At 31.6% G+C, this 26,860-nt stretch overlaps 2 protein-coding genes across 4 annotated transcripts in view; both read right to left on the reverse strand.

The window, feature by feature from the left end:
- Window positions 1–897: 897 nt before the first annotated feature.
- Window positions 898–12,733, reverse strand: LOC123695523 (protein CLEC16A homolog). Of its 3 annotated transcripts, none has more exons than XM_045641398.1 (17): window positions 12,301–12,733; window positions 11,927–12,066; window positions 10,874–11,022; window positions 10,300–10,442; window positions 9,578–9,664; window positions 8,402–9,471; window positions 8,276–8,278; window positions 7,987–8,187; window positions 7,230–7,416; window positions 6,793–6,919; window positions 6,505–6,643; window positions 5,056–5,216; window positions 4,558–4,716; window positions 4,094–4,235; window positions 2,999–3,104; window positions 2,218–2,332; window positions 898–1,298 (listed from the first exon to the last, which is right to left on the reverse strand). In XM_045641398.1, exons 1-17 carry the CDS (start codon window positions 12,501–12,503, stop codon window positions 1,185–1,187), a joined length of 3,246 nt encoding a protein of 1,081 aa, XP_045497354.1. In that variant the 5' UTR covers window positions 12,504–12,733; the 3' UTR covers window positions 898–1,184. The 3 variants fall into 3 exon arrangements, with proteins under 3 accessions (XP_045497354.1, XP_045497352.1, XP_045497353.1); XM_045641396.1 differs by having other exon boundaries at window positions 8,402–9,486; XM_045641397.1 differs by lacking the exon at window positions 8,276–8,278 and having other exon boundaries at window positions 8,402–9,486.
- A 1,226-nt stretch (window positions 12,734–13,959) lies between these two features.
- LOC123695901 overlaps window positions 13,960–26,860 on the reverse strand; it is a 78,201-nt gene continuing 65,300 nt past the window's right edge. Inside the window, exon 4 of the mRNA XM_045641856.1 lies at window positions 13,960–15,920. Within this exon, the coding sequence (XP_045497812.1) occupies window positions 15,031–15,912 (882 nt within the window). The 5' untranslated portion in view covers window positions 15,913–15,920 and the 3' untranslated portion in view covers window positions 13,960–15,030. The remainder of the gene's footprint in view (window positions 15,921–26,860) is intronic.

The following is a 26,860-nucleotide window of genomic DNA, read 5'->3' on the forward strand; positions in this document are numbered from 1 at the left end:
GACGTTTTACTCCGAATCACATAAAATAATCTTGTCTTAAACCCGTCTTCACAAATACATCTTTTAAGATGAAATTATAGGCAATTAAAATGATTGTCTTCATCAATCATAGCAGAAATTAAAATATAATATAAGATTCTGGCAACATTTTGATATTAACATTAGCTTTTCTTGATATGGATGCATTAAAACTATATTTATAAAGACAGAGAGAGTATACCTTTTTCCAACAAAATAAAATTCTATAGCTGCGAATATGATATTATGAGTTCGTTATAACAAACTATGAAATAATATTGTAACTTATGAAAATAATTACTAGTAAAATCAGAATTGTCAAAGTACCCATAAGTGCGAGTGGGATAGCACGAGTATAAACGTTCAAGAGCGAGCGAGATGGCATATCAATGAACAATTTTTTTATTATTAATTTACTACTTAATTTGAATGGAGGAAGACACTGAGGTGAACGTGATAAAGTGAGGAAAGTATGTGAAGATTTTATTATTATATGTGAACTATTACAATTACATCATGTTTTAAAAATATACATAAGTCTATACCATACGAAACAGTTATTAGGCTGTAACTACATTTACTATATTTTCAAATCAGGCTTCATTCGTTTTAAAAACAAGCGAGTAATTTTCTATGACGTCAAAATACATAGAAACGGTTTTATGCAATCCTTTGAAAAGATTATTTTACTTTTAATTTAGGGCTGATTTTTCAATGCTTGGATAAAACTTATTCATCGAATAATGTATAAAACTACCATTTTAAAAACGTATTCTAATTGCCCGTATTTGACAGTTTACGTGACATTTTAATATTATCGTGTAATATTTTATTGGACGGATAAGTTTTATCCAAGCATTGAAAAATCGGCCCTTAGTTATATTAACTATTAATTGTATAGACTGTTTTAACAATTTTCAGATGATATTTCAAATATGTTACACATAACAGCCAGTACAATTATTAATATCTAACTTTAAATTTATTAACGTAATTAATCTATATTAACGCCACGCATTTTTTTTTCGACCGAACTTGAATTTCCACTAAATCTTTATGGATTTTAACATTTTTGACTTTCCCAAAAATACTGAAAAGGGCGATATCTCTTCCATATTTTTTCATAGATTTTCCATATTCATTTATTTTCTAGTGTGTAGCTAATATCAAATGGTCTCTATAATGCCTTTTCTTTTGGGTCTTGGCTCACCCGATATGAAGGAAGTTTCTTCTGATGAGGTTCGCGACACTCGAGGGGTTTGCGATGTGCTTGGGATATTCTGAAATATTTGAAAAGAGGATTTAATATATAAACACATTTTAGATTGAACGAAATAAAAACTGTTTATTGGTTCAATAAAAACACACAACCAATATTTAAAATTAACAATTAAACGACATACTTTTTATTTAGTATTATTACTTTTCATGAAAACATTTAAAACTTACGAAAAAAAATATTTTTAACCGCGAAAATATAATATAATAAATTTGTATAAATATTGATAAATATAAAATATCATAGAGTGAGTTCTGTAATTATTAACATACTTTTTAGTTCAGGATACATCGCCCATTTTTGCAAGTGACTATTATCAAGCTGATTTTCTGTTTGTAGCTTTATTTTGATGAGACACCGAATAATTTCGTGTACGAAACTCTCGATTGTGGTAGCTAACAGAGATAACAAGGATAAATTTTTTTGATTTGATGGTTCTCAAATATTTAGTACGCAATTTGTAGGACAATATGTCTGTTGAATTATATAAACATTAAATAAGTGAAAACAAAAAAATCAGCTTGTTAGTAATCATTTATGATGACCTCGTTATCGATACACTTTGGAAAGGGGGACTCTTTGAACAAACCATAGATTTTGTAGGACAAATATTTTTTCGAATAATTTAGGTAATTATCTTGAGATTGAACAAAAAAAATTCATTCAGTTAGTAATAAATATTTGAGAACCATCAAATCAAAAATTTTTATCCTTGTTATCTCTGTTAGCTACCACAATCGAGACTTTTGTACACGAAATTATTGGGCGTCTCATCAAAATAAAGCTACAAACGGAAAATTAGCTTGATAGTAGTCACTTGCAAAAATGGGCGATGTATCCTGAACTATTATATGTGAAGTTCCATCTAACGTTCGTTAAGTATTACTTTATTTTCAAAAACAAATAATATGAACCCCAACCTGTGGCACAACAACAGCCGCCCGCTGTATATTCTCTAGCGGTATCTCTTCATCCCTTGCTCTTGGCGAACCTTCTCTAGACCCGCCACGCCCACTGCTACCTCGTGACACACTACTGTAATATTCGAAGTCCGTTTAATATATTTAACACAGTAGAATACAAACAGTAGCGCAACTCCCTACAAAACGTTCGAAACGACACACACACAACAAGTGATAACTGCGTTAAAACAACCGACTTCAAACTTGCACTTGCAACATTTACAAATCTAGACAAAAATGCTCATAAAATAAAAACTACTGGGCCTATCCGAATAAAATTTTTATGGGACCAATTCGACACCATCCCGCATCGAACACATGTAAATCCCGCAAATCACCTAAATCGGTTCAGAAACCTCGGAGTAATCGGTGTACTTACATATATTAAAAAAAAAAACATACCAGCCGAATTGATAACCTCCTCTTTTTTTTTGAAGTCGGTTAAAAAGGACGACCACATATATACATCAATCAATAAATAGCGTTTTCCAATAAAAAGCTTTTATTTCCTTTATACTAGCTGATTTCGTGACTTCGTTCTAGAACTAATATTTAAATGAGATCACAATATAAATGCGAAATTTCAAATGAACAAAAACTATACAAACTATGCCAACCATTTTAACCCCGTAAGAGTTTGATTTTGTGAAATCCTGAAATACATACGTCACTTTTAACTTTTCAGCTTGTTATTTTTTAGTTTAAGTATATTTGTCTATTTCTTAAATATTTAAGATACCTCTCTCTGCTGGTGGTAGTCCGTTCTCGATAGACCACAATACCATCTTTAAGGACGTGCCCACTTGGACGACGCAATCTTCTTTCTGCATCATCGCCTTCTATACCTGCAAAATTATATTATCCATCTAATATATATAAATCTCGTGTCACAATGTTTGTCTTCAATGGACTCCTAAACCACTTAAGCGATTATAATAAAATTTGCACACCATGTGCAGTTCGATCCAACTTGAGAGATAGGATAGGTTTTATCCCGGAAATCCCTCGGGAACTAGAACTATGCGGGTTTTTCTTTGAAAACGCGGGCGAAGCCGCGGGCGGAAAGCTAGTACTAATATAAATGCGAATGTAACTCTGTCTGTCTGTTACTCAATCACGCCTTAACTACTGAACCAATTTGCATGAAATTTGGTATAGAGATATTTTGATACCCGAGAAAGGACATAGGCTACTTTTTACCCCGGGAAATAGGATAGGTTTTATCCCGGAAGTCCCACGGGAACGGGAACTATGCGGGTTTTTCTTTGACTGCGCGGGCGATGCTGCGGGTGGAAAGCTAGTTATTTATATTACTGCATTACGGCACTACTTATATTTATCTTACAACCTTTTTTCAAATTTCATTGATTAATTTGGCATGCATCCAAAAAATAAGGGGAAATGGGAATTAATTATTATTCTTAATATTTTACTGCTTTAATAAACAAGAAGTTTTTCAGGATGGAAGGATTTTTTATGTGACCAAGCCTCATGTTTTTGAATTATCGTCGCTATATGCAAATATAACCTAGAGGTAACCTAGAGCTTGACACCTCGGGTATAATATATGGTCTATATAACTAATATTATAAAGCTGAAGAGTTTGTTTTTTTGTTTATTTATTTGTTTGTTTGTTTGAACGCGCTAATCTCGGGAACTACTGGACCGATTTCAAAAATTCTTTCGGTGTTAGATAGCCCAAATATCGAGGAAGGTTATAGGCTTTAAATCATCACGCTACGACCAACAGAAGTGGAACCACGGGGGTGAAACCGCGCGGAGCAGCTAGTGGTCTATATTTGAATAATATTCTAATAATATGTAATCAGTTTACCCGAATGTCTCCGAACAGTGGTCAAAGAGGGTCTAGCGAATAACGGCCGATGTCGCGGCGCCATAGTGGGCGCTGATATTCCAGAAACTTCTAGAAGCCGACCGATCTGTTGCATCTTCTTTTGACGGGATTTTGTACGGCCCTGGGAATAAATTTAAATGTTATTTTGTTATTTGTCATTTTATTTAAAGAGTTCCTTTTATCATACCTCTGTGTAACTAATTCCTAAAAATTTTGAGTAATCGCAACATAAATGGTAAACAAATACTGTATAGTAGTATGCTTACTTAACATTTCAACAATCAACGTGAGACAAAAACGTATTTGTGCTGATGTATTGCATGCCATATAAGGGTAAGGTGGAAATGGGACATTAGACCTTAAAAATTGTATATTTTACCAATTTTTTTGCCCATTAGAAAAAACTTTCCAAGCCAATCAAGTCACACTCATTTTAATCCTACCTTAGTAAGCCTCTGTTTAGCCGCCATACTCCGTATATGATCATCGAACTTAAACTTGGCCCGTAATAAAACAGTACGAGGAGATACTCCAGTCGCTCCTACACGTGGTTTATGGATGGTTAGGTGTAGACATCTTGGGTCATCCTTGTCGCCTGTAATCTGAATTAGTAAAATAATTATGTAGGTAATTATTCAGTTTTAGACTTAAATACATATCCTTTAATGAATAAGTAAACAACCCTTTATTTTATATTAACCCATTATAGTGAAATATTTGCAAGTCACAGAACAAACTAGACTGGAGACGTAAGTATGAAAAAATATTTATTTGTGGTTTAATTATTATTACAGTGCAGTTCAAAAATTGGATTTTTGACAGAAGTTTCCGGCTTTTTTCCATTTGTTCTGTTTTACTTACCATACCATTACTAATTTTCGAGAAAAGACATGCATACATAATATAACTTTCTAAAACTTACTTTTCTAATTAACACTAACCTCTAAATCCTGCAAACTGCCCACTAATTTCGCAACTCCCCAGCCTAACTTCTGTTTATCTGGCTCCACTAGTATTATCTGAATATTGTCCACGGCAAGGAATCTATGGTGCCATGTGCCGTCTTTTTGTATTATGTCACATGATATTAGGTCGGAGTCATCTGAAAGATTATTACATCAATTTAGATGTTTTCGCGATAAAGTAAATTAATACGTAAAATATTGATGTTGTTGCCGATTTCAGTACTAAGGGCCGATTTTTCAATGCTCAGATAAAGAGCTAGATAGACTTTATTCTTCAGTTAACAAAATATTCAATTTTTCAATAGACGAATAGGACTTATCTATCGAATAACTACGTTATTTGATGAATAAATCTATTTGCCGCTCCAACGGCCAGATAGCGCGCTATTCGACGAATAGGCGTTTGATTTGACAACTGACGCGTCAAATTTGGGATATTTTCGTATGTAATAACATAGAGCATAGAATTATTAACAATTAAGCCTCTTTCTATATAATAATTATCAACTAAAATCATATTGAAATTGATGTTTTTAGTAGTATTGATGACCATGCCATTGAAAATTTGCCGAACGCTGCCTTTATGTCGTTTCCATCGTAAAATATATAAATTTAAACACAAATTTAATCAAAACTCTTTACTCGAATCAAAACAATAATCAACAATCATAGAACACAAGATAAACTTAAAATGCACTCCTGACGTGAGTCATAATGACGGTTGTTGACAAATTGCAAGAGTTGACTCTATCCCGCTCTAACCTGACTAATTTAATATGTTTGTTTCGCCACTCCGAGATCAGAGCTGCCAATATGGAAATATTTGGTCAGATAGTTATTCATTAAATAAATCACAATTGAAAAATAGGCGAGCCGTTATGAGTTAGATATACAATTGAATAAATCTATTCGATGGGTAGTTATTAGACTGTTTATCTCGGGATTGAAAAATCGGCCCTAAGACATGTAATAAATAAGTTAAGACCTTATATTTTGGTGGTATTAAATATTTCATTAATCTTTTGTAATCATCAAATAATATATTCCAAATATGCAGGAAATTATGCAATTTGTAAGAGCAAATTTAGTAAAAGTATTCTCGTTTACTATTTTGCATTTATTGACGACAAATCTAATTAGAAAGATATATTTTTTAAACTTTATAATTTATATATATATTTCAATGCCATGTTCCCAATTTAATTTTAAGTACAAAATTATTAGAATTCAATAGAATTCATTAATTATTATTAAATCAGACCTGACGCAATCAGACCTAAAAACCTATGAACCATCATTGTTTTCTAAATTTAAATGCATACATTTTTATTAAGTATAATTATTATTGCTACAGAGAACTTCTTACATTAAAATAACAAACATATTCCTGTATATAGTATGAAGTAATATTTAATAGGTACTCACTGAGATCTAAAGTTTTGCCAACTTGCACGAACGGCGCATGATTAGCCAAAGGCAATTGAGTTTCTTGTTTTCCGGACAATTTTAGATACAAATCTCGGATAAGGAAGAACGTCCGGATAGCACGACGAGCTCGTTCCATCTAAAAAAAAACAATCTTCTTAAGAATAATAGCTAAATTATTTTATTAATAGGTAAATTGAGAAAAAGCAGAATAATTAATAACTTTTAAAAAGTAAAATAATAGCTGTAATTATTAAGGTTTTCCAATAACAAGGGTATTTGGTTTACCTCGCCACTTGGTAGTCTTTTTTCGAAGGCAATTCCAGACATAGGCGTTTTAGTCGGAGGGAGCAATATTGCCGCATCCATACAAAGCCACTCCACATTTAACGGACGTTTACTCATTTCACAGTACCTTAAAAAATTTTCAGAATTAAAGGAAATATTGCTTAAAATAATATCCTGTACATAAACCGTTAGGCGACATTCTAACGCTTTTCTGTTAACTTTGCCAAGTAGGTTTTAGAAATGATTACTTCACAAATTTAAAGGGAAAGGAAAGGCCTTTCTTAAATTTAAAAGGAAATTCAAGAAATATAAAAAAAAACTTACAGACAATCACAATGTTTTTTATCTTTATTTTAATATTTACATTTTTATCGAACTACATTTTGTAATTAGTGCATAAACCAAATAATTATATAAAAAGGTAATTAAAAACTTACTCATCCTCAAACATGTCCAAGAATATATCGTCACACTTATAAAAGTTCCTAGCTAATGCAGCGGCTCTTGCTCTGAGATTGTCCGCGGCCGCTAGGTGCCGTGCGCTCGCTATACCCCCCGACCCCTCCATGGATATCTTGAGCAAACGGACCGTTAACTCGCATGTCACTAGACGTACTTTTGATGCTGGGGAGAAATTCGTATAGTGAAGTGTAAAAAAAACGATTTTGAAAAATATGAATATGTGGTTTTATTTCTAAAGTGGCTATATACCCGACCCCTTTCATGGATATCTTTAGCAAGCAAGTAAGGGAAAAGACTTTGATCATTAAAAAAATAAGATACCTATATAAAAACGAACAATAGAATCGATATTAGTATAACTTCAAGGTGTATTTACAATATATGCGACAACCAATTAGTTTTTACAACCAAATTTACAAAACGATTCAAAGATATATTAAGTACTAGGTTTCCGCCCGCGGCTTCGCCCGCGCAAACAAAGAAAAATCCGCATAGTTTCCGTTCTCGTGGGATTTCCGGGATGGCGTCATTTTCCCGGGATAAAAAGTAGCCTATGTCCTTTCTCGGGTATCAAAATATCTCCATACCAAATTTCATGAAAATTGATTCAGTAGTTTAGGCGTGATTGAGTAACAGACAGACAGACAGAGTTACTTTCGCATTTATAATATTAGTATTAAGTATAGGTATGGAATAAGAACTGGTAACGTAAATTTCCAAATGTAATCTTACCAGGTTTGCAGCTAAGATGCGCAATAGACATCAATTTGGATATTAACAAAGCATTGAATCTGTCTTTAGATTTTATCGGCTGAGGCGTGCCTTCTTGTGTACTACTACTTTCTTCTTGACTACTTTCATTGGCCACTATCACTTTACCACTATCGTCTAGTTCAGATCGTAGTAATGTGTCCAAGAGCTCACTGCTCACTCCTGAAAATTAATTTATATTTGAAAATAACCTAAATAGATAAAAGGAAGAAGGAACAAAAAAGCACTTATTGTACGTTATAGTTCTTACCGACTGGTTTACCAAGAATGCGTGAAAATTTTAAAAAAATTTGTGATTATTTAAAACACCTTACCTTATGTAATACTTGGCACAATTTGCAAAAATATCAGTTATGATTTTTCAGTAGAGCCTTACCTTTATTGTTAATCAGAGCATACAATAGACACAATGCAAATAATGCTTTGTAATCGTCCTCACTGCAATCCAAGGAATCTAAAACAGTCTTCAAAAATGGCTTTTTCTCTACATTTGTACTCTCCTTTTCAATAACCCCCTCTAATGTCATGGCTTTTTCAGTTGACGTACTTGGCATTGAACCCAGTAATTGTTGTTTTTCCTCGTCCGTTATATTATTAAATTCAGATACAGTTTTAGAAGAGCTCGAATCGATACCAGAATCTGGTAAAGGTGAATCGGGCATATTTTCCTTACCAGTAGGCGATTTTAGGGAATGTATTTGCGTGACCAGATCCTCTGTAGAATCGTGAGCAATGCTTGAAGTTTCGCTTATATGCGATGTGGACGGAAGAGAGTTGGATACTAGCTCAGGATCAAGGTCACAGCTGGAATGATCTGTGTCATAGCCGAACGCTTTAGCGCCACTATATTCTGGCGTTGTATAATCCCTATCATGACACGTAGTACATTCCAAAGCCTTTTCTAAACTCAATTGGGGCTTCGAGAACTCCAATTTGACATTGGACTTCGCACTACTGATATACAAGTCTAATATTTTCATCGCCCCGTCTTCGAATATAGATAAATCAGATTGTAGAATAATCCAGGCCAGAGCATGGACAATAGGGCCGTGCGTTATAATTAGGAACACTTGCGATAAAAGAAATAAGGAAACGACGCAAGATACCGATGGCTTGGAATCTTCTTCGGAGTCCATTTTTTGTATGGGATACTTTATTCTTGGCGGCACGTCTGTGCTCCTACCGGATAGAATGGCTTCAAGATTGCGTGTAATTACTTCAATACTTTGTATATGGTCTCTATTATATGGGGACGATGTGGTCGGACGTTTTATAGAGGCGGAAGTTAAAGAATAAATATATAGCGGTATGAGAAGTTTGTGTAACAGATGCTCAGTTAGGACATCATTTAAATCAGGGATATTGAGACATAGAATATCGTTAATGTAATGCAGATGGTCCAAATGTTCTGCAACTAAGTCGTCAAGTTTCTGTTGTGATTGATGGCTGAAAAGAAGTAATCTTCTCTTAATTTTATAGGCACTATGAATAACATGTTGGCCATAAATTATAGATGTTACTCATTAATAAACTCCATAGTAGTGAAACTTACTCAGCATCATTCCTGACACAAGCATCTAATTCCAATATGTGTTTACCGATAAACCACACTAGATTACTGAAGTATGGCGCTGCAGTTCTAAAATAATAACCAAATAATTTATACTTAATCATCAATTAAATTGAGATCATACAATTACTTGCAATTAAAACAGAAGTAAGTTAAATTTTGCGCATGTTGTAGTAGTGTTTAAAATAAATTAAAAACTATAATTATTATCTAATATATAAAAATCAATGCCACTTTTCGTTGTAATTCCATAACTCGAGAACGGCTGAACCGATTTCGATAATTCTTTTTTTATTATATTCCTTGAAGTACGAGGATGGTTCTTATGTAGAGAAAACGTTAATATGTACCACGGGCGAAGCCGGGGCGGACCGCTAGTTTTTTATAACTGAAAATGTCAACAAAATAAAAATAATAGCATGTTTGATAAAGTTCAACATTTAACCTTAGTTCATGTTTAAATGGTTTTATTATTCATATTGTAATCAAGAAGTCATAATACACGACTATTATTTATCACTTAGGAAATTAAAATAATCTTAATTTCTGTAGGTGATAACTTTTTAAATTCCGCTTATTAGACTATCAAATTTTTTTTTAACATCTTTATCAAAAAAAAAATGTATGAGTATGTTGTACTGAAACATTAATAAGGATTTGGGAAACATAAATTTATGAACGAAAAATGATAATACAAGACTTACCTATCTCTAATAAAACGAAGCATACTCGCGTCTTGTACCCTATACACATTTAATGTTAAAGTCCGCACAGCTATACGAACCATAGATTCTGGGTGATTGAAGAATTTTATTGCTTCTGTGTATAGCGGAAAATCTTTTGTATGCTGAAAGTAATAAGGCATTACAACAGATCTTAATAAGAGGGATATAAAATATTATAAAATTTTTAAGAATAGAAAAAATTCGTTAACAAGCCAGGAATCGAACCCACGTACGTCTTCCACAATTATTCTTTTTTTAGATTTATCTTCTTAATGTATGCAACTGTTGCAAGCATCTTTATCCACAAAGATATAACCTTTTTATAAAGCAATAGTTAGTGATAAGTAGATTAGTCTGAACATACACAGCGATAAGGCAGACAAAATTTTCTGTATATGTTAATAACGTTATATTAATGTTTAATATTGATCTTGATACTGGACCATTAATTGTTTTTGTCATTTCTATGTATATTTTGTGGAAACATTTACATTTATATTATGTAATATGTTTTTATTATATACATTTGTAATTGTAATCCGATATATCTTACCTCATTATAGAAAAAGTGAATGGTATGATTATTTAGTTTCAAACTCAGAGTTTTCAAGAAGGATATATAGTATGCCATCACTTCCTCATCAGAAACATCAAACTTATGTACAATAATGGAATTTACATGGTTGTTGCTTAATAAATAATCTGAAAATAATTGCATTTTATTTATTAAAGTCACTGATCCTTTACATGTAAGTTTAAATTTCTATTTTCTTGTGCTAAAAGATTTTACTAATTCAATAACTCAGGCCTCGGAACCACAGACACAATAGAAAATCTACTGTGTCTGGGACGAATCACCTGTAATAATGTATGCTTAAGTTAGATATATGCTTTTTTATAAATAATAATATACTAAGTAAATTAAGTGTAACAAAAGTACATAAAATTCATTTTAAGCTCTTTTCCTTAGACCTAAACAATGTGTGATCACTAGTTGATAAAATGACCTTATCAATATTGTATTTAAATAAATACATTGTATAAGAAGATTATTCTATTACCTCTTGGTAATCTCATGTAAGGTTAGGAAATCTGCATTTATTGCCCTTAATGACATGAAACCTTATACAGTCGCAACAAATCATATAATAGTTATTTATACTCTTCCGCTATATAATATGTTTATGGGATTGGAGACCAAGTTCAACTATGACTCATCTAGGAATCTCCTTATCAAAGTAAATTGTGATTTTTGTTCTATGTTATCATTAACAAGTATCAATAATAATACAGGTATAAATTTATATTGGTTGTTTAACGGACTACAGTTCAGTGGATAATAGTTACAAATATATCCATTATCTATACCAACGACCAATAAATCACCTATATTTCTTTGGCACGCCCTACCACCAAAACCACTGAACGGATTTTGAATAATGACGTGTTGTTTTAATCTTCACGATTATTGTAGTATATATAATAACATAGCCTACATAAATAAATAGCGGTATTTTTTTTTTTCATAATAATATTTAGTGTTGGGACATATTGTTCTTGGTGTCATTAGGAAATTTGAATAAAAATAAACAATGGTAACACTTACAAAGAGAGGTTTCATTTCTTATATTCTCAAATAGAATATTGAGAGTCTGCAATAACTGCACACAAACATATGAAGATCCACCACACTTTTGCCTCATTATTTTAAGGAAATATGACAACATGTTCTTTTCTAGGAAAAAACTGTAAAGAAAATATGTATGATTAAAGTTTTTGTTACCTCAACTTAAACTTGAATATATAGGTATGTACTTGTAAGCTCTACTTAATTACCTACTTACGTGAAATGTATTACAAATCATACAGAGCAGAAATATAATTAACATACTTATACAACAAGATTGTTTCCTTTACACATAAGAAATGGAATGAAAAACTAGCAATATTCAAAGCAATTTAAAAAAAAATTAAACTTACTCGAACACAGAACTATCATTTTGATCACCCCATATTAAAATTTCGGCAATGCACCTCAAGGACTCCACTAAAATACCACGATTGCTCTCCGAAACAGTTGTATTCTTACATAAAATATTGTGAAGATATTTTAATCTCTCCAAGGAATGGGGATTTTTAGGACGACCCCATCCACCCCCAAACCAACTTCTACTCCGAAACATTATTCACAACACTTAAATTAAGAATCGCAATGAAACAGAGAACTTTTAGTTCATTTCCTGAATAGCACTGCGTATTAGTACATTATTATAATAGCATAATGTCACTAAACAGATTCATGATGTTTTATTTCACACAAAAGAATTCAATAAACACACTACGCCACATGTGTTGTTTGATTTTTATTTTATTTTTAATGATTTTGTTATTTTTACATTTCCTGTTGTAAAGTTTAATGTAATCTTGACATTTTTGACAGTACAGAATACAGATGATGCTGACAACTGACACTGACTTTGTCAACAATGTCAACAGACTACACAACAAACTTTGGTTGTTACAAGATTATAAATGAAAATCATCATGTATTGAAATTAGTATGGTGTGTAGAAATAAGTTACAATAATAATTTAAATAGGTATTTAAACTTTCAAACTATAAAGTTAATGCGATTCTTAATACATGAAAATTCTTGTTGTGGCTTGTTCGTGGAAATATTCCCTCTTAATTTTATTATCTGTCTGATTTAGTATCTGTGAAACTGGAGACAAGCTGGAAATCTGGAAATTGCTCTGAGTGGAAATATGACTCTGATGTAGACAATTGGTAGACAAGGATGTAGACTGTAGAGTATGCATGGTATGTACATCATAATAAAATTATTCATTTTCATAATTATTTTAATCAATTCTATAAGTTTAGTAGGTACCTAGGTACCTAGTTACATTGAAATACCAAAAAAAGAAACACTAGTTAATATAATTAATTTTGGTTTTTTTGTGTCTGCTTGCTGTCCGGCTTTTATACAAAATCTACTGGACGGATTTTGATGAAACTTTTTGTTATCATATTAAATACCTTACGATAAAGGGTATTTCTAAATAGGTAAATAATCATAATTAATATGAATTGTTTAATGTTAAAACTTTTAACTAGGTGGCGCGCTAATCGCTATTCTGAATTAAATACATACAATTTTTATTTTTGTAAATCCATAGTACGCATCCTTCCTTTAAAAAAAAATATTACCTAATCGCTGGCCTATGTGTAGAGATTACTTTAAAGCATAATATTTGGATTTTATTTTTTTACTGTACATACAATATAAGTATGTACTTAAACGTACTTAGCTTTTAAAGAATAAAAAAAAATGGATTCTGAAACGGGATTCGAACCCGCGTCTTTCGCTTGCCTGTATTTTTTTTTCTATCCTTCTAGCATTTGAATGCAATAAAACTAAATATTAAATCCTAATAAAATTAATGTTGCTGTTGCGATTCTTTATCAACGTTAAAGTATAGGTTTAATTATATTAAGTGCATGTAGATTAAAGGTTACGTACAGTGTTTATAATTTACTACAAAATTGGCAAGTTTCTATGGGAATTAGTGAATTACCTACCACAACAACACTATTTTTATTAGAATGATGAGGAATGAGGAAAACCAATAAGTGGAAGCATGTTTTCATATTGTTTTTATTAAGAAGATATGATTTAATACAAATAATATATAAGGTTAATACACAAAAATAGTATCTAGATACATTTTTTCAGTCAATACAAGCTATTAACAATTTTGTCCAAATTATGCTTAAGTACAAGTACAAAATTTTATGTCCATTTTACCTTAACGTAGTCAATCATTTTCGCATTTATTTTCATTTCATAAGAATATTACAAATGAGAGTCTTAGATTAGATGTTATCTATCACATAAATAGGTAATTAATGTGAACCTTAGTGTAGATAATAATTAGTCTTAAATTAAATAAATTATGAGCAAAATGCATTATTCTTAGTTCTATATAATACCTAAGGGACGGATTTAGCACGCATATATTTTGAGCATAGTTTTGTACCTACGTCTTAAATTATAAAAAAATAAATTAGAACGTTTATTATTACATCGAAGTAAATTTAATAAAAAAATAATAATAATAAATACTATCTAATACTAAAAAACTATATTGTATTCCTTACTCTGACTCAAAATTACTAAAGACAGAACTACTAGAGACTAAATTATAATAATCTCCTATATCGTTGATTACATCGATATCGATAACCTATATTATGAAGAAAAAACTAGAATTACATCTTATTACTTAGTTACATTTAATAAATATGATGACAAAGTATGTGTTCTAAGAACTTTTTTAATAAATTATACACATAATAAATGTTACTAGATGACTATAACAATTCATAGTACCTACATATTGTAGTACTATACAAACAGGCGTATTTCTTCTGAACCTAGGTCACTTAAACATAATTAGCGTTATCCAAAAATTATGTTCAAATTTTCGTTCGAACTTGTAGATAAATATCAATCATTTAGTCCAAATACAACTAAGCAATTGTTTTTTAAATTCGTGAACAATTGGCTCGGCCCTTGTCGCAAACGTTTACAACCTTCTTACGACTATATAATGTTATGTCGCTATTACACATTAATATCTCATCAGACTCCAAAGTAATGTGAGCTCGATACGAGCCATTTAACTTCATGTACCAATAAACAAAAGCTTAAGGATAGAAATTCTGAAGAGCATCCGAATAAATAGAGTTGTAAGTGTCTCGTAGCACGTAAACGCTGTCGCCTGGCTTTCCGTTAAATACATACGGGCCCTTTAAGTTTGTGATTTTAGAATTGTTTGGAGCTGGTTTGGGTTTCGGTTTTGAATATGATGGGGCATTGTAGCTGGGACGAGATCCAGAAGGCATTAGTTGTTGAGGTCCACCGAATCCATAGGGGTCCATAGGCATCTGTGGGAAAGCAGGAGCGCCACTCCATTGATAAACTCCTGTGGGTTTTCCATTCGATACGAAGTCCAGAGGCAAATTAATGAATGGATCTGACACTTGGGATGGGACATTCTGTGGCATCATCGGAGGCATCGGTGGGCCAATACTAGGAGGCTGCGATACATAACCTAATCCTGGTACAAACATGTAAGGAGTGGGAGGCAACCTGATATAGAAAATGGGAGAGTTGTCATACTGGAGAGAGTTGATGTTGTCATTGGGAAAAGATTCTCCATTTCCGTTTTTCTTCTTATTCTGCTGTCGACGTCTTGAAGGAATGGTACGTGATAAATCATCATCGTCGAAATTGTCATCATTTACAGAAAATGTGACGTCATCATCATCGTCTTCGTTGTAATCTAAGCCCGATGACAAGTAAGAAGGAAAGTAGCCAAATAAGTTTAATGCCTTGTTGCGTCTGTTATTGGGTGTAGGTGCTTCTGTTGTTGTAGTTTCTTTAAATTTCTCTTGCAATTTACTGTGTCGGCCGGTGCTTGTTTCCTCTGGAAGAGTTGCATCTCGTGATCGTCTTGACGGCGCGCTTTGTGTGTGAAGTACTAAGCCCAGGAACACCAACTTGATTAGTAGTTTTGAACAGCCCATGGTTGTATCTGAAAAGACAAAAAGACAGCATAATATTATATCTATTATTTAATAATTTAATGACTAGGTAATTTATTTTTAAACTATCTTTCTATGTGTCTTCAAGCACATGAAACTACATATTTACAAATTCTAGTGCGCTAATGGTTTATGGTAGGTATAACGAATGATAACAGCGGAATACCAGAAAATATTATGCATACAGTAATCTTTGACCATAAGCAGTAGGAAGGAATATTTGATATACTGTTTCATAACTCCTTTTGTAAGCTAAACCGATTTGCCGGTAATTGCTGATAGTTCACCGACCACACAAATAACCATCTGCTAATGTCCAACGCAGAGTAAGATAAATTGTCAGACAGCCTGTGGGAGGAAAGGTATCAACACCATAAATCTCTAGGTGACCACTGTTAGGCAAAATGGAATGCTGAAACCAGTCTTGACTGTAATTGAAGTAATTATTTAAAGCCCTCAAATGGTTATACAATTAGGCGTATCATGGGCGGAATTTTAAACTCCTAAGTCCTAAGGATGTCATTATTATTGTTCTGTCTGCGTTCGAAGCATTCAATACTTTAATAATATACGACGCAAAAAAAGGAAGGAATGCAAAACTCTTTTTATAGAATTGATATGCTTTGATAGGACGCTATGAGATAGAGCATTAACGCCAGCACTTAGGTTTTAAAAATGCAATTTCCATCTAAATCGGTATTGTGTAAAGGCGTTAATTTACTTGAGTATCTGTCGTGTGTCACTCAAATTGATATGTAGCCACCTCAGTACTAACTATGCAAAAATATGCAAATAAATACTCCATACCACGAGGCAAGAATAATGACGTGTAAATTGAATTCAATACGTAATGTTTGTCCGTCGTTCCTTCACTGACAGGGTGTTAATAATGTAACTCTGTGGTTATAGTATCAATCTTCCTTATCTTAACTTGTAATAGGTAGCGTAATGGGTGTTTGAAAAATTGAAGTGTTGATAATTATTGATATAGGGATGAAGGCTTATAATATGAACGTCGATCGTTAGTAATACGATTAAAATGACTTTATCTAGTTATTAAAAGGATGCAGATAAATAAGCTTGTAATTATTTAATTATTTATTGCGCGTGCTCTATTTATGGATAAAAAGGCATCATCATTTTTTAGATATTTTCTGAAAACTGCGATCAATATAGTGATTAAAATTTAAAAAAATGTGTTTTTATATTGAAAACAAGCCGTTCGTCTCGGTTACGCTCGGGTCTGTCTGGTTAGGATTTTAACAAAAATAAAAAATGATTCTAACGCACACAGTAGGCATACTTTGACACTTGACAAGTTGACAGAATCGTTTATGGTAAATAAAACAAAAAAAAACTTAAGCTCATAAGCTTGTTTTAATAATAACATCAATTAATATGACATTTCTGACGCCTATTAGTCGTATTAAAAATGTTTAAGCATTAATGAGGAATACGATAGCACAACTTGCTTATCAAATTTATATCTCAAGAAAACCAGATTAAATATACTTAATTGCGATATCCGATAATGAACATTTCCTATTCGGATACATCAAAGGGCTTAATTGCAATCTAGTTTTAAATGACATCATAATATTTTAGATGTATCTAACGTTTTTATTTTTGCTGTTTTACTATTTTAAAAAATAATAATTGTACCTATTATTTTCGCATGAAATTTTCATCCAGTTGGGTGCTTTTCCACGAATAATGTGCGAGGATTCGTAGCGAGGAATGTGTTTGTAAACAACCAATAGTATCGGCTATACACACTATAATCACAGTATTACAATATTATGTGCTATAATGTAGTATCGCACAATAATATCCTCACACATTATTGGTAGAAAAGCACGCACACGGTTTATCAAAAGACCTTAATTTTCTATAAACATGTTTCAGTATGCGTTATTACAATACCAGTAACCGCAGTACGTACCTAAGTAAAAATATTCAATATCTAAGAATAAAATGGAATGACGAAATCATTATCTTTTCACCCGAGAAAAAACAAATAGATTCGTCATCATTAACTTCACATTAAGTTGTAATAGAAAGAAAGATGAAACGAGTGCGGGTCATTAGGCCTTGACACCTGCGTGCTTTGAGCTTATGAAATTATGATTTCAACATTTTCATTTCCTTATAGAAATTGTTTCTATTGATAACTATATTAAATGTAGTCAGTAGTTTAAACTTTATTTTTGTCATCTGTTTTTTAAGAAACAATTAGGTACCTATTTTATATCGACCATCCGTTCGTCTGTGTTCACCCAGGATAAAAAATACCTACGGCACTCACAATTAATGTGACTTTCTTTAAGTAACTCTTAATAACATTTAAATTCACTATTTTAATTAACATTATGGTCATTGTATGTTGCTATTAGGTACAGTTCGTTAGTATCGTTTCTATGCTTAAATTATTTGAGAACATTTTTGAGAGTTAGCTTGTTATTTTATTTCATATCGTTAAGATACCTACTATGAATCATTATAGCAACCTAATAGTAATACCTATTCATTCGTCAGCAATATTATCTGAAACAGAGCCGTGGGCACAATTTCCAAGATTAATAAAGTCGACATATTCACATGCTATGAAGGGGGCGGAAGGCGTACATCATTCCGCAATTATTGGTTGTTTCTATATAAAACCGTTTACAGCTCTGTTATTATGCTATATTCCGATGTCTTAGTTTCCTTATCAACTAGCTTTTTATCGGAAATGAGGTTATAAACGAAGCATGGAACGTATTTTTATAAGCTATACAGTATACAGGGTTGACTAGGTATAAGTTGCAAGATTTCACTTACTTACATAATTAACTATTTCATATTAAATGAAAATCTCGAAATTTCACTACAAATTCACTCAACCAAACTTGCAAAAGCACTTAAAATCACTTTTGATTTCTTTTATAATCTAGAAAAAGCTCCTTTGAGCTTTTGTGTCACAGTCTTTACTGTGAAACTATAAATTTGATTTAAATAACAGACAAAATTAGTAGAATAGCTTCGTTAAAAGCAACTAAACATAACTTTATCGTAAAAATTAAAAGAAAAATAACGAAAGTTTTAAGAATGTGACGCATAAACTAAGGATTATCTTAATTGGCGCTACCATTTATGTCTGGAGACCAGAGAGTACAACCTCATCTAGTTTAATTGGTGAATTTTACGATCACAACCATTTATCGTAAGACGTTTGGAATATTTACACATTTTTGCTAGAAATAACTAAAGGGAACTATGCTCAGAGGCAAGGATACAATCTCATTTATTTGAAAATAACAATATTTAGGTACTGATTATAATACCTCTCCTATACGAAATAAGCAAACTTTTTTCATTTCATTTTCGTAGTTTTTTTTTATGAAACATATTTTAATCTTCATCCTACCAAATAAAAAAGTCCTCTACAGAATCGACGAAAAACTTCGTACCTAGCTTTTATTTCTAAATGTAAAAGTCGTAAATCAAAATAATTACAGTTTTAATTAGTGTCTGCCAGTAAAGCCAATTCAACAATTTTTTTATTAAAATAAATGCAGTCAATCTTCCCAGGACACAGGCAGAAAAAAAGCACGTCGTTTTCCACGCAATTTACTCCGTCAGATTCAAACTTACAAATGTTAATTTAATTTTTGCACGCTCAGAGTCTAATAGTACGAGATCCGGCTGCAGGATTAGTGCGTTCATCGGTTTTTTGCTGAAAACCGAATTTTTCTGTATATTTATAATTAGGAGAATATATATCGACTAGGTTGCCAGTCAAAATTTGGCCGCAAGCATGTTTAATTAAAATTTTTCTAATCGATTTTTGTGAAAAAAATTCGTTCACTTGTTTTTTGAATAAAATGTAGTCTACATCACGGCAAATGATATAAAGATTCAAAAAAATCACGGTTGCCGTTTTTCACCTGGCCGCAACATCTTGGCAGCCTGGTGCAAACAGGTATGATTTCGATTCATTTTTACGTTCATAACGTACATTTATGAATCATATATCAAATTAAAGCTAATTTTTTTCTATTTATTATCATATATGGTTGCCTAATTAAATCCGGCCGCAAATAAGGGTTGCCGGCTGTTAAAAATTATACACCGACGCATTCGCGTGCGGCAGCGAAACAACGAGAAAAAGAGAGGATCGGCTGTTAATTATATTAAATCAATATTACTTTTTAAATTTGTCATTTTGAAAAGGACGACATATTTTCTTTCACTCAACCTTAAATATTCAACATCTTTAACAGCCGGCAACCCTTATTTGCGGCCGGATTTAATTAGGCAACCGTATATGATAATAAATAGAAAAAAATTAGCTTTAATTTGATATATGATTCATAAATGTATGTTATGAACGTAAAAATGAATCGAAATCATACCTGTTTGCACCAGGCTGCCAAGATGTTGCGGCCAGGTGAAAAGCGGCAACCGTGATTTTTTACAATCTTTATATCATTTGCCGTGATGTAGACTTCATTTTATTCAAAAAACAAGTGAACGAATTTTTTTCCCAAAAATCGATTAGAAAAATTTTAATTAAACATGCTTGCGGCCAAATTTTGACTGGCAACCTAGTCGATATATATTCTCCTAATTATAAATATACATAAAAAGAATGCGTCGGTGTACTAATAGGCGTAAATATTTATAATTTTTAACAGCCGGCAACCCTTATTTGCGGCCGGATTTAATTAGGCAACCATATATGATAATAAATAGAAAAAAATTAGCTTTAATTTGATATATGATTCATAAATGTACGTTAAGAACGTAAAAATGAATCGAAATCATACCTGTTTGCACCAGGCTGCCAAGATGTTGCGGCCAGGTGAAAAGCGGCAACCGTGATTTTTTACAATCTTTATATCATTTGCCGTGATGTAGACTTCATTTTATTCAAAAAACAAGTGAACGAATTTTTTTCCCAAAAATCGATTAGAAAAATTTTAATTAAACATGCTTGCGGCCAAATTTTGACTGGCAACCTAGTCGATATATATTCTCCTAATTATAAATATACATAAAAAGAATGCGTCGGTGTACTAATAGGCGTAAATATTTATAATTTTTAACAGCCGGCAACCCTTATTTGCGGCCGGATTTAATTAGGCAACCATATATGATAATAAATAGAAAAAAATTAGCTTTAATTTGATATATGATTCATAAATGTACGTTAAGAACGTAAAAATGAATCGAAATCATACCTGTTTGCACCAGGCTGCCAAGATGTTGCGGCCAGGTGAAAAGCGGCAACCGTGATTTTTTTGAATCTTTATATCATTTGCCGTGATGTAGACTACATTTTATTCAAAAAAACAAGTGAACGAATTTTTTTCCCAAAAATCGATTAGAAAAATTTTAATTAAACATGCTTGCGGCCAAATTTTGACTGGCAACCTAGTCGATATATATTCTCCTAATTATAAATATACATAAAAATTCGGTTTTCAGCAAAAAACCGATGAACGCACTAATCCTGCAGCCGGATCTTAGACTATAATGTCGATCTTACTTAAACTTTCATAAATCACACAAGAAAATAAATATCTACATTTCATTAAAAAGTATTACGATAATGTTTTCTATTTTATATTATTTTACAGAGAAGTTGAATACAAAGTCTCTAAAACTTTTATAATTTAATTGAATATATTTTCTTTTTTTATTACATTCCATTAGGCCACAGAATAATACCTAACTAATAGCTAGCTACCTAACTAAACTTTGCCACGTATTTACAGGCGATTAAAGACTGCTGGATATGTTACTTGTTTAATTATATATTTTTAAGTGGTATTCCTGCCCAAATTACCGATTAATTTTATTTCTCAACGTTTCATATTAATTATTAAAGGAACTCGCTTTACAGCAAAAAACTAGGATAAAAAGTTTAAAACAAGATGTGAATAACCTGAAACAACGATCAAAATAACAGATCTATTTCATAAATGTGATAATGAGCATTTTATATACGTTTATTGAACTCACTTATTGATTAAGGATACACTTACGAATTTGTTCAATTATTTTTTGTTAATAAATCAACTTACATGGTAATACGCATACCGCCAAAATTGGTCTGGGCAAACGTCACGTCTGTAGCCACACAGGTAGGTACACATTATAATTTTAATTTTAATTTCAATAATATTTTATCTTAACTAAACAAAAAAATATTTTAACATATTATTTTTCCACGTACATACACGACATATTTTCAACCTTAGATTACAAAATAAAAGACAGATGGAGCGTTGCCGAACTAAACCGAATAATTTATCGTCATTTTCAATAAAGCTATGTGTGCTGTCATTTCGCCGCTGCACTGTACGTACACGGTGCTTCTGTGTGCGTGTAATGTTGCCAGATATTGAAAAATTTCCCAAATTTTTCCCCGACTACGCAAAAAAGAGGGTTATGTTTTTCGAGTTTATGGATGTATGTATAATATTTCTTTGACACGCCCTGCAGTATAAACCGTTGGACCGATTTTGAGTTGTGAGGTTTCATTGCAATGATCTGAATTATTATGTTAGTGGCGGTAGTGACGTAGGCTATATACATAAATGAGAAGTCAAGTTTTAATTTTTATTTAAATTCATTTATTACATAAAGTACCTGCCTACTAAAGTTATATATGGACAAAAAAATTGTATTCAATTTTTTATTAAATGAATTACATAAAAAAAGTTTCAATATTAACTATAATAATTATATTATTTTTTATTTTTCATAATATATGAATACGAATAGCGGTAGTTTTTAGTCGAGAATACGGGACACTTTATTTTCATCATATCCATCATGGAGTTCACATAAATTAAATCGCTAGCGAAAACGACTATGACGTTTTTAAGCTTTATAAAAGTAACAAAATAATGTATTATGCTTATTAAAATAATCTAATAATTATCATGAACCTTTAGTGCACTATACAAATAATCACATTCACGATCGAAAAATCCAACAGCATTACCCTGAAGACCCTTTAACCATTTTACCGTTTTACCAATAAAAATGGCAAATTCATTTTCAAAATACTGGCAACATACGTTGAAGTTTTGTATTCCTTCATATTATCTGTAAAATTATTATTCGTATTAAAGAAATAAATCAGCCAAATAATCTACAGAAAACCTGTGAAACGATGTTTTATCTTTTTTTTTGTTTTCGGGAACAAATTTTACAGCGTTTTATTATCACAAGACGGCATTTTTTTACTAAAATTGCAAACCCTTTTTGACGTATTGCATGACACTATATGCGCTATAGCACTGGTGCAGCGACGTATTTGTTTTTGATTTCGTATTTTCTTTGACAAGGGCGACGGGCGGTTGTCATGCTCCATCTGTACTTTATTTTGTAATCTAAGTTTTCAACTAAGTTTCCAACATTTTATTTTTAATATCACATTCAACATTCTCTATTCGAATTTCGAATATATAGATGGCCAGAGACACGCTGTGCCAAGATAAAAAAAAAATATAAAGAGTAAAACCTCCTTTGAATATAGGTAATGTTAATTTTATATGACGGTAAGAACGTCCACGTCTAGAATATTATTGTCTATGGGACGCAGATGACATTCAATTGCAATATAATGACTGCAATTTGCGTCAAACAAAGCATGGAGAGCGAAAGTTTACGATGATAAAGTCGAAGAAATATTCTAAATCAATACTTTTTAAAACAAAAAGTAAAACGCTTTGCAACGTACCTAGTTTATTTAATAAACAGAAAGGAAAATTTTATGCTCGATGGTACCTAATGCTTTATTTTCTTGAGCGCGGCTACCTGTGTATTTTCTATTTCCTGCAGCTATAATTTATTGTACGCTGATAAAACAAATTTAAATAATTCATGAATCGATTAACAAGGAATAAAAACCAATCACTGTATGTGTTTTCTTTTATTTATGACATGTTATTCTTGGAAAGCAATTATTGTAAAAAGAAGTTGAACGTATCCACAATAATAACAAATTATAATTCTTGCATTTAAGTATCATATTCTCCTTGTTTTAGATAAACACAATGCTCTAGTTTTACAACTACTTACTACAATATTTTGACAGGAAATGAAAATAGTTTTAACTAGGTTTCCGCCCGCGGCTTCGCCCGCGCAGTCAAAGAAAAACCCGCATATTTCCCGTTCCCGTTTCCGGGATTGCGTCATTTTCCCGGGATCATGTCCTTTCTCGGGTATCAAAATATCTCCATACCAAATTTCATGAAAACTGGTTCAGTAGTTTAGGCGTTATTGAGTAATAACTAATAGCCAGACAGACAAAGCTACTTTCGCATTTATAATATTAGTACCTATGGATTATTTCATACACCTTTTTAAATAATAAATTAATAATATTATTTTCAAATACATACGGATTAATCGTATGTTGAAAATGTTTTTATAAAGGTAGAGCTTTGAAACTAAATAATTGATTCCATTTCGCTGCTAGGTTAATGTCACTATTTTTTGTAAACATTCTATCTATGTCTCTCTGTTCTAAATTTATCATAAAAGTTAACCTTTAACAGACAAGAAATAAATCCTTTTGTAAAGTATCGTGGGGTCTATATTTCAACTTGTAATCCAGTCCTGAAACCCGTTTATTGTAAAAAACACTTGTAATATTATGCAAGCGCAGCTTCGTACAAACAGTTTTTACAGATACTTTTTTAATAAATATCGACATGTTTTCATGGTAATTTGACGCTTTGATGAGTTAGCGCACTTCACTTGTCCTAATCAGTAATATATTATGGTATGTTTTCGTGAGATTAATGAATATTGTGACAAAACAAAATAAAAAACAGAGAGTTTCTTTAATGGATTTTGTGTCAACTAAGTTTTTTTTTTTCTGAATTTGATAGCCCAACTAGTTTTTTTGAGCGTCGTGGTTCATGTTTTTGTATCAAATGGATATTTCAGAATAAATGTTTTTTCAAAACATAATACAAATCTGTATCTAATTCCTGCACAACTGCATCTTTCTAGTACGTAGCGCCGCTTTTTATCCGTGCGATAATTTACAACATATAACTCATTATTGACAGCAAGATCAATGACTCCATATTTGGGCTCATAGAAACATAGAGGCGACGATTATTTTGATAAGTATATAATTTAATCGGGATCGGTACAAAAAGTTAATACGATCACACTTGTTAATTAGGATATAACAACGTAAGTACAGCAATAATGTAGGTAATGGTTTGTAACAACCGTTATTTTAAGGTAATAAAATTAAACGGACAAGTGCGAGTCAGATTGATTAAGAATTATTATTTTTAGTATTTATGGAGATAGGGGAATATGGTACTAAAACTAAATAAACACATACTTTTAACAATACAATCTTAATGTGTAAAAAAGAGAAGATTATATTAAAATAATTTTTTAAACGTTTATGCATTTTTTATGAAATAATACACAAAATGTATTGTACCTATTTAGTATTTACGTTCATACATCAAAATTAAGTATACATTATAAATCCTTGGATCAGAGAAAAATGTACCTCAAATTAAGCGTCACAATGATTAAGCGATGTCCTGTTACAATATTTTGCGCAATAAATTGTTTGAGATAATAATATAAAAGAAAGGTAATCCGACATATTTATCGAGGTCCGTAATTCAGTAAGCATGTTACTTTTACTTATGTATCGTATAAATCTTTTATCGACAATTCCATACTTTCTGCGTTCAGTTATTTATTGCCATTGATATTGATTCGATACCGTTATGTTTAAAATTTCACCCGTAATTGTACCATATTATTACATGAACAGATAAAATATATTGTTCAAAAGATTAATTGTATTTTATGACGATTTAATTTACTCCTACGGTATTTAGTTATGTAATTTACAACCGGACGGACCTAAAAAGATCTTAATTACGTACAAAATGTCTCAGAAAAACAAAATAAACAACAAAACAAAACACAATTTAAAACACACTTTTTTTGTAGTTTAGACTAGGTAGGTACTTCTAGTTACTAACACTTAATTTAAAAACAATCTACGATCAGTTCAACTTGATATCACAATTTTATCCGTGTTTACCTTAACTAGAAAATAGAAATGAATATGCAAACAAGAAATATTATTAAAATGTAAAAACGCGTTATTTTTATACATTAAGCTTTGGCGCCAGCTACACGCAAATAGGACGAGTAGGTATATTTCAGTTAATTATAGGATTCCGTTTAAATATTTGTCTATGGAAAATTATTTATATAATGTGATCCAATAAAAAAATCATAATGAATACTTATAACTTAGTAGATAATATTATAATATTATACATTCTATATATTTCATAACAAATAGATTCAATTAACCTATAAGTACGAATCGGATTTCAAGTATATTTCGTACATTTTTTAGTAATTACACGTCTCTAAACTCTGTTCCAAAAATACCTTCATACAGGGTTACAAATGTGATTATTATTATTTCGAATAATTTTATTTGAATTACTAATAAACTAAATAAAAAAATCCTATAACAGTCATTCACTCATGACTCTAATTTTTATTTCCATATAAACTGAATTAAAAAAACACCCATAAAAACATATCCCCAAAACGTAACGTCACACTGGGGTAAGTGGTAACAAACAGGTTGTCAACCGCACATTATCTAGCCGGTAAAGGCTTTCCCTAGACTTGCACCATTAACCCACCGAGCTAATAGTGACTGCGGTTTCGTGCACGTTTCTAGGATGCGCACTATTTATTTATTTTATTATGCCAAGTGTAGGATCGAAAGTTTGGACGTGCACTTGGAAAAAAACATAGAGTCAAAAATGTAAATTAAAGTTGCCCTCTTTGCCCGTCGTACGGTTCTGTTGTCCGGTCAACCGGACCACGGAAAAAAAATATTTTCCGTAGTACAGTTGGCCGG

Source organism: Colias croceus, chromosome 11, assembly GCF_905220415.1.
Source record: "Colias croceus chromosome 11, ilColCroc2.1".
NCBI lineage: Eukaryota > Metazoa > Arthropoda > Insecta > Lepidoptera > Pieridae > Colias > Colias croceus.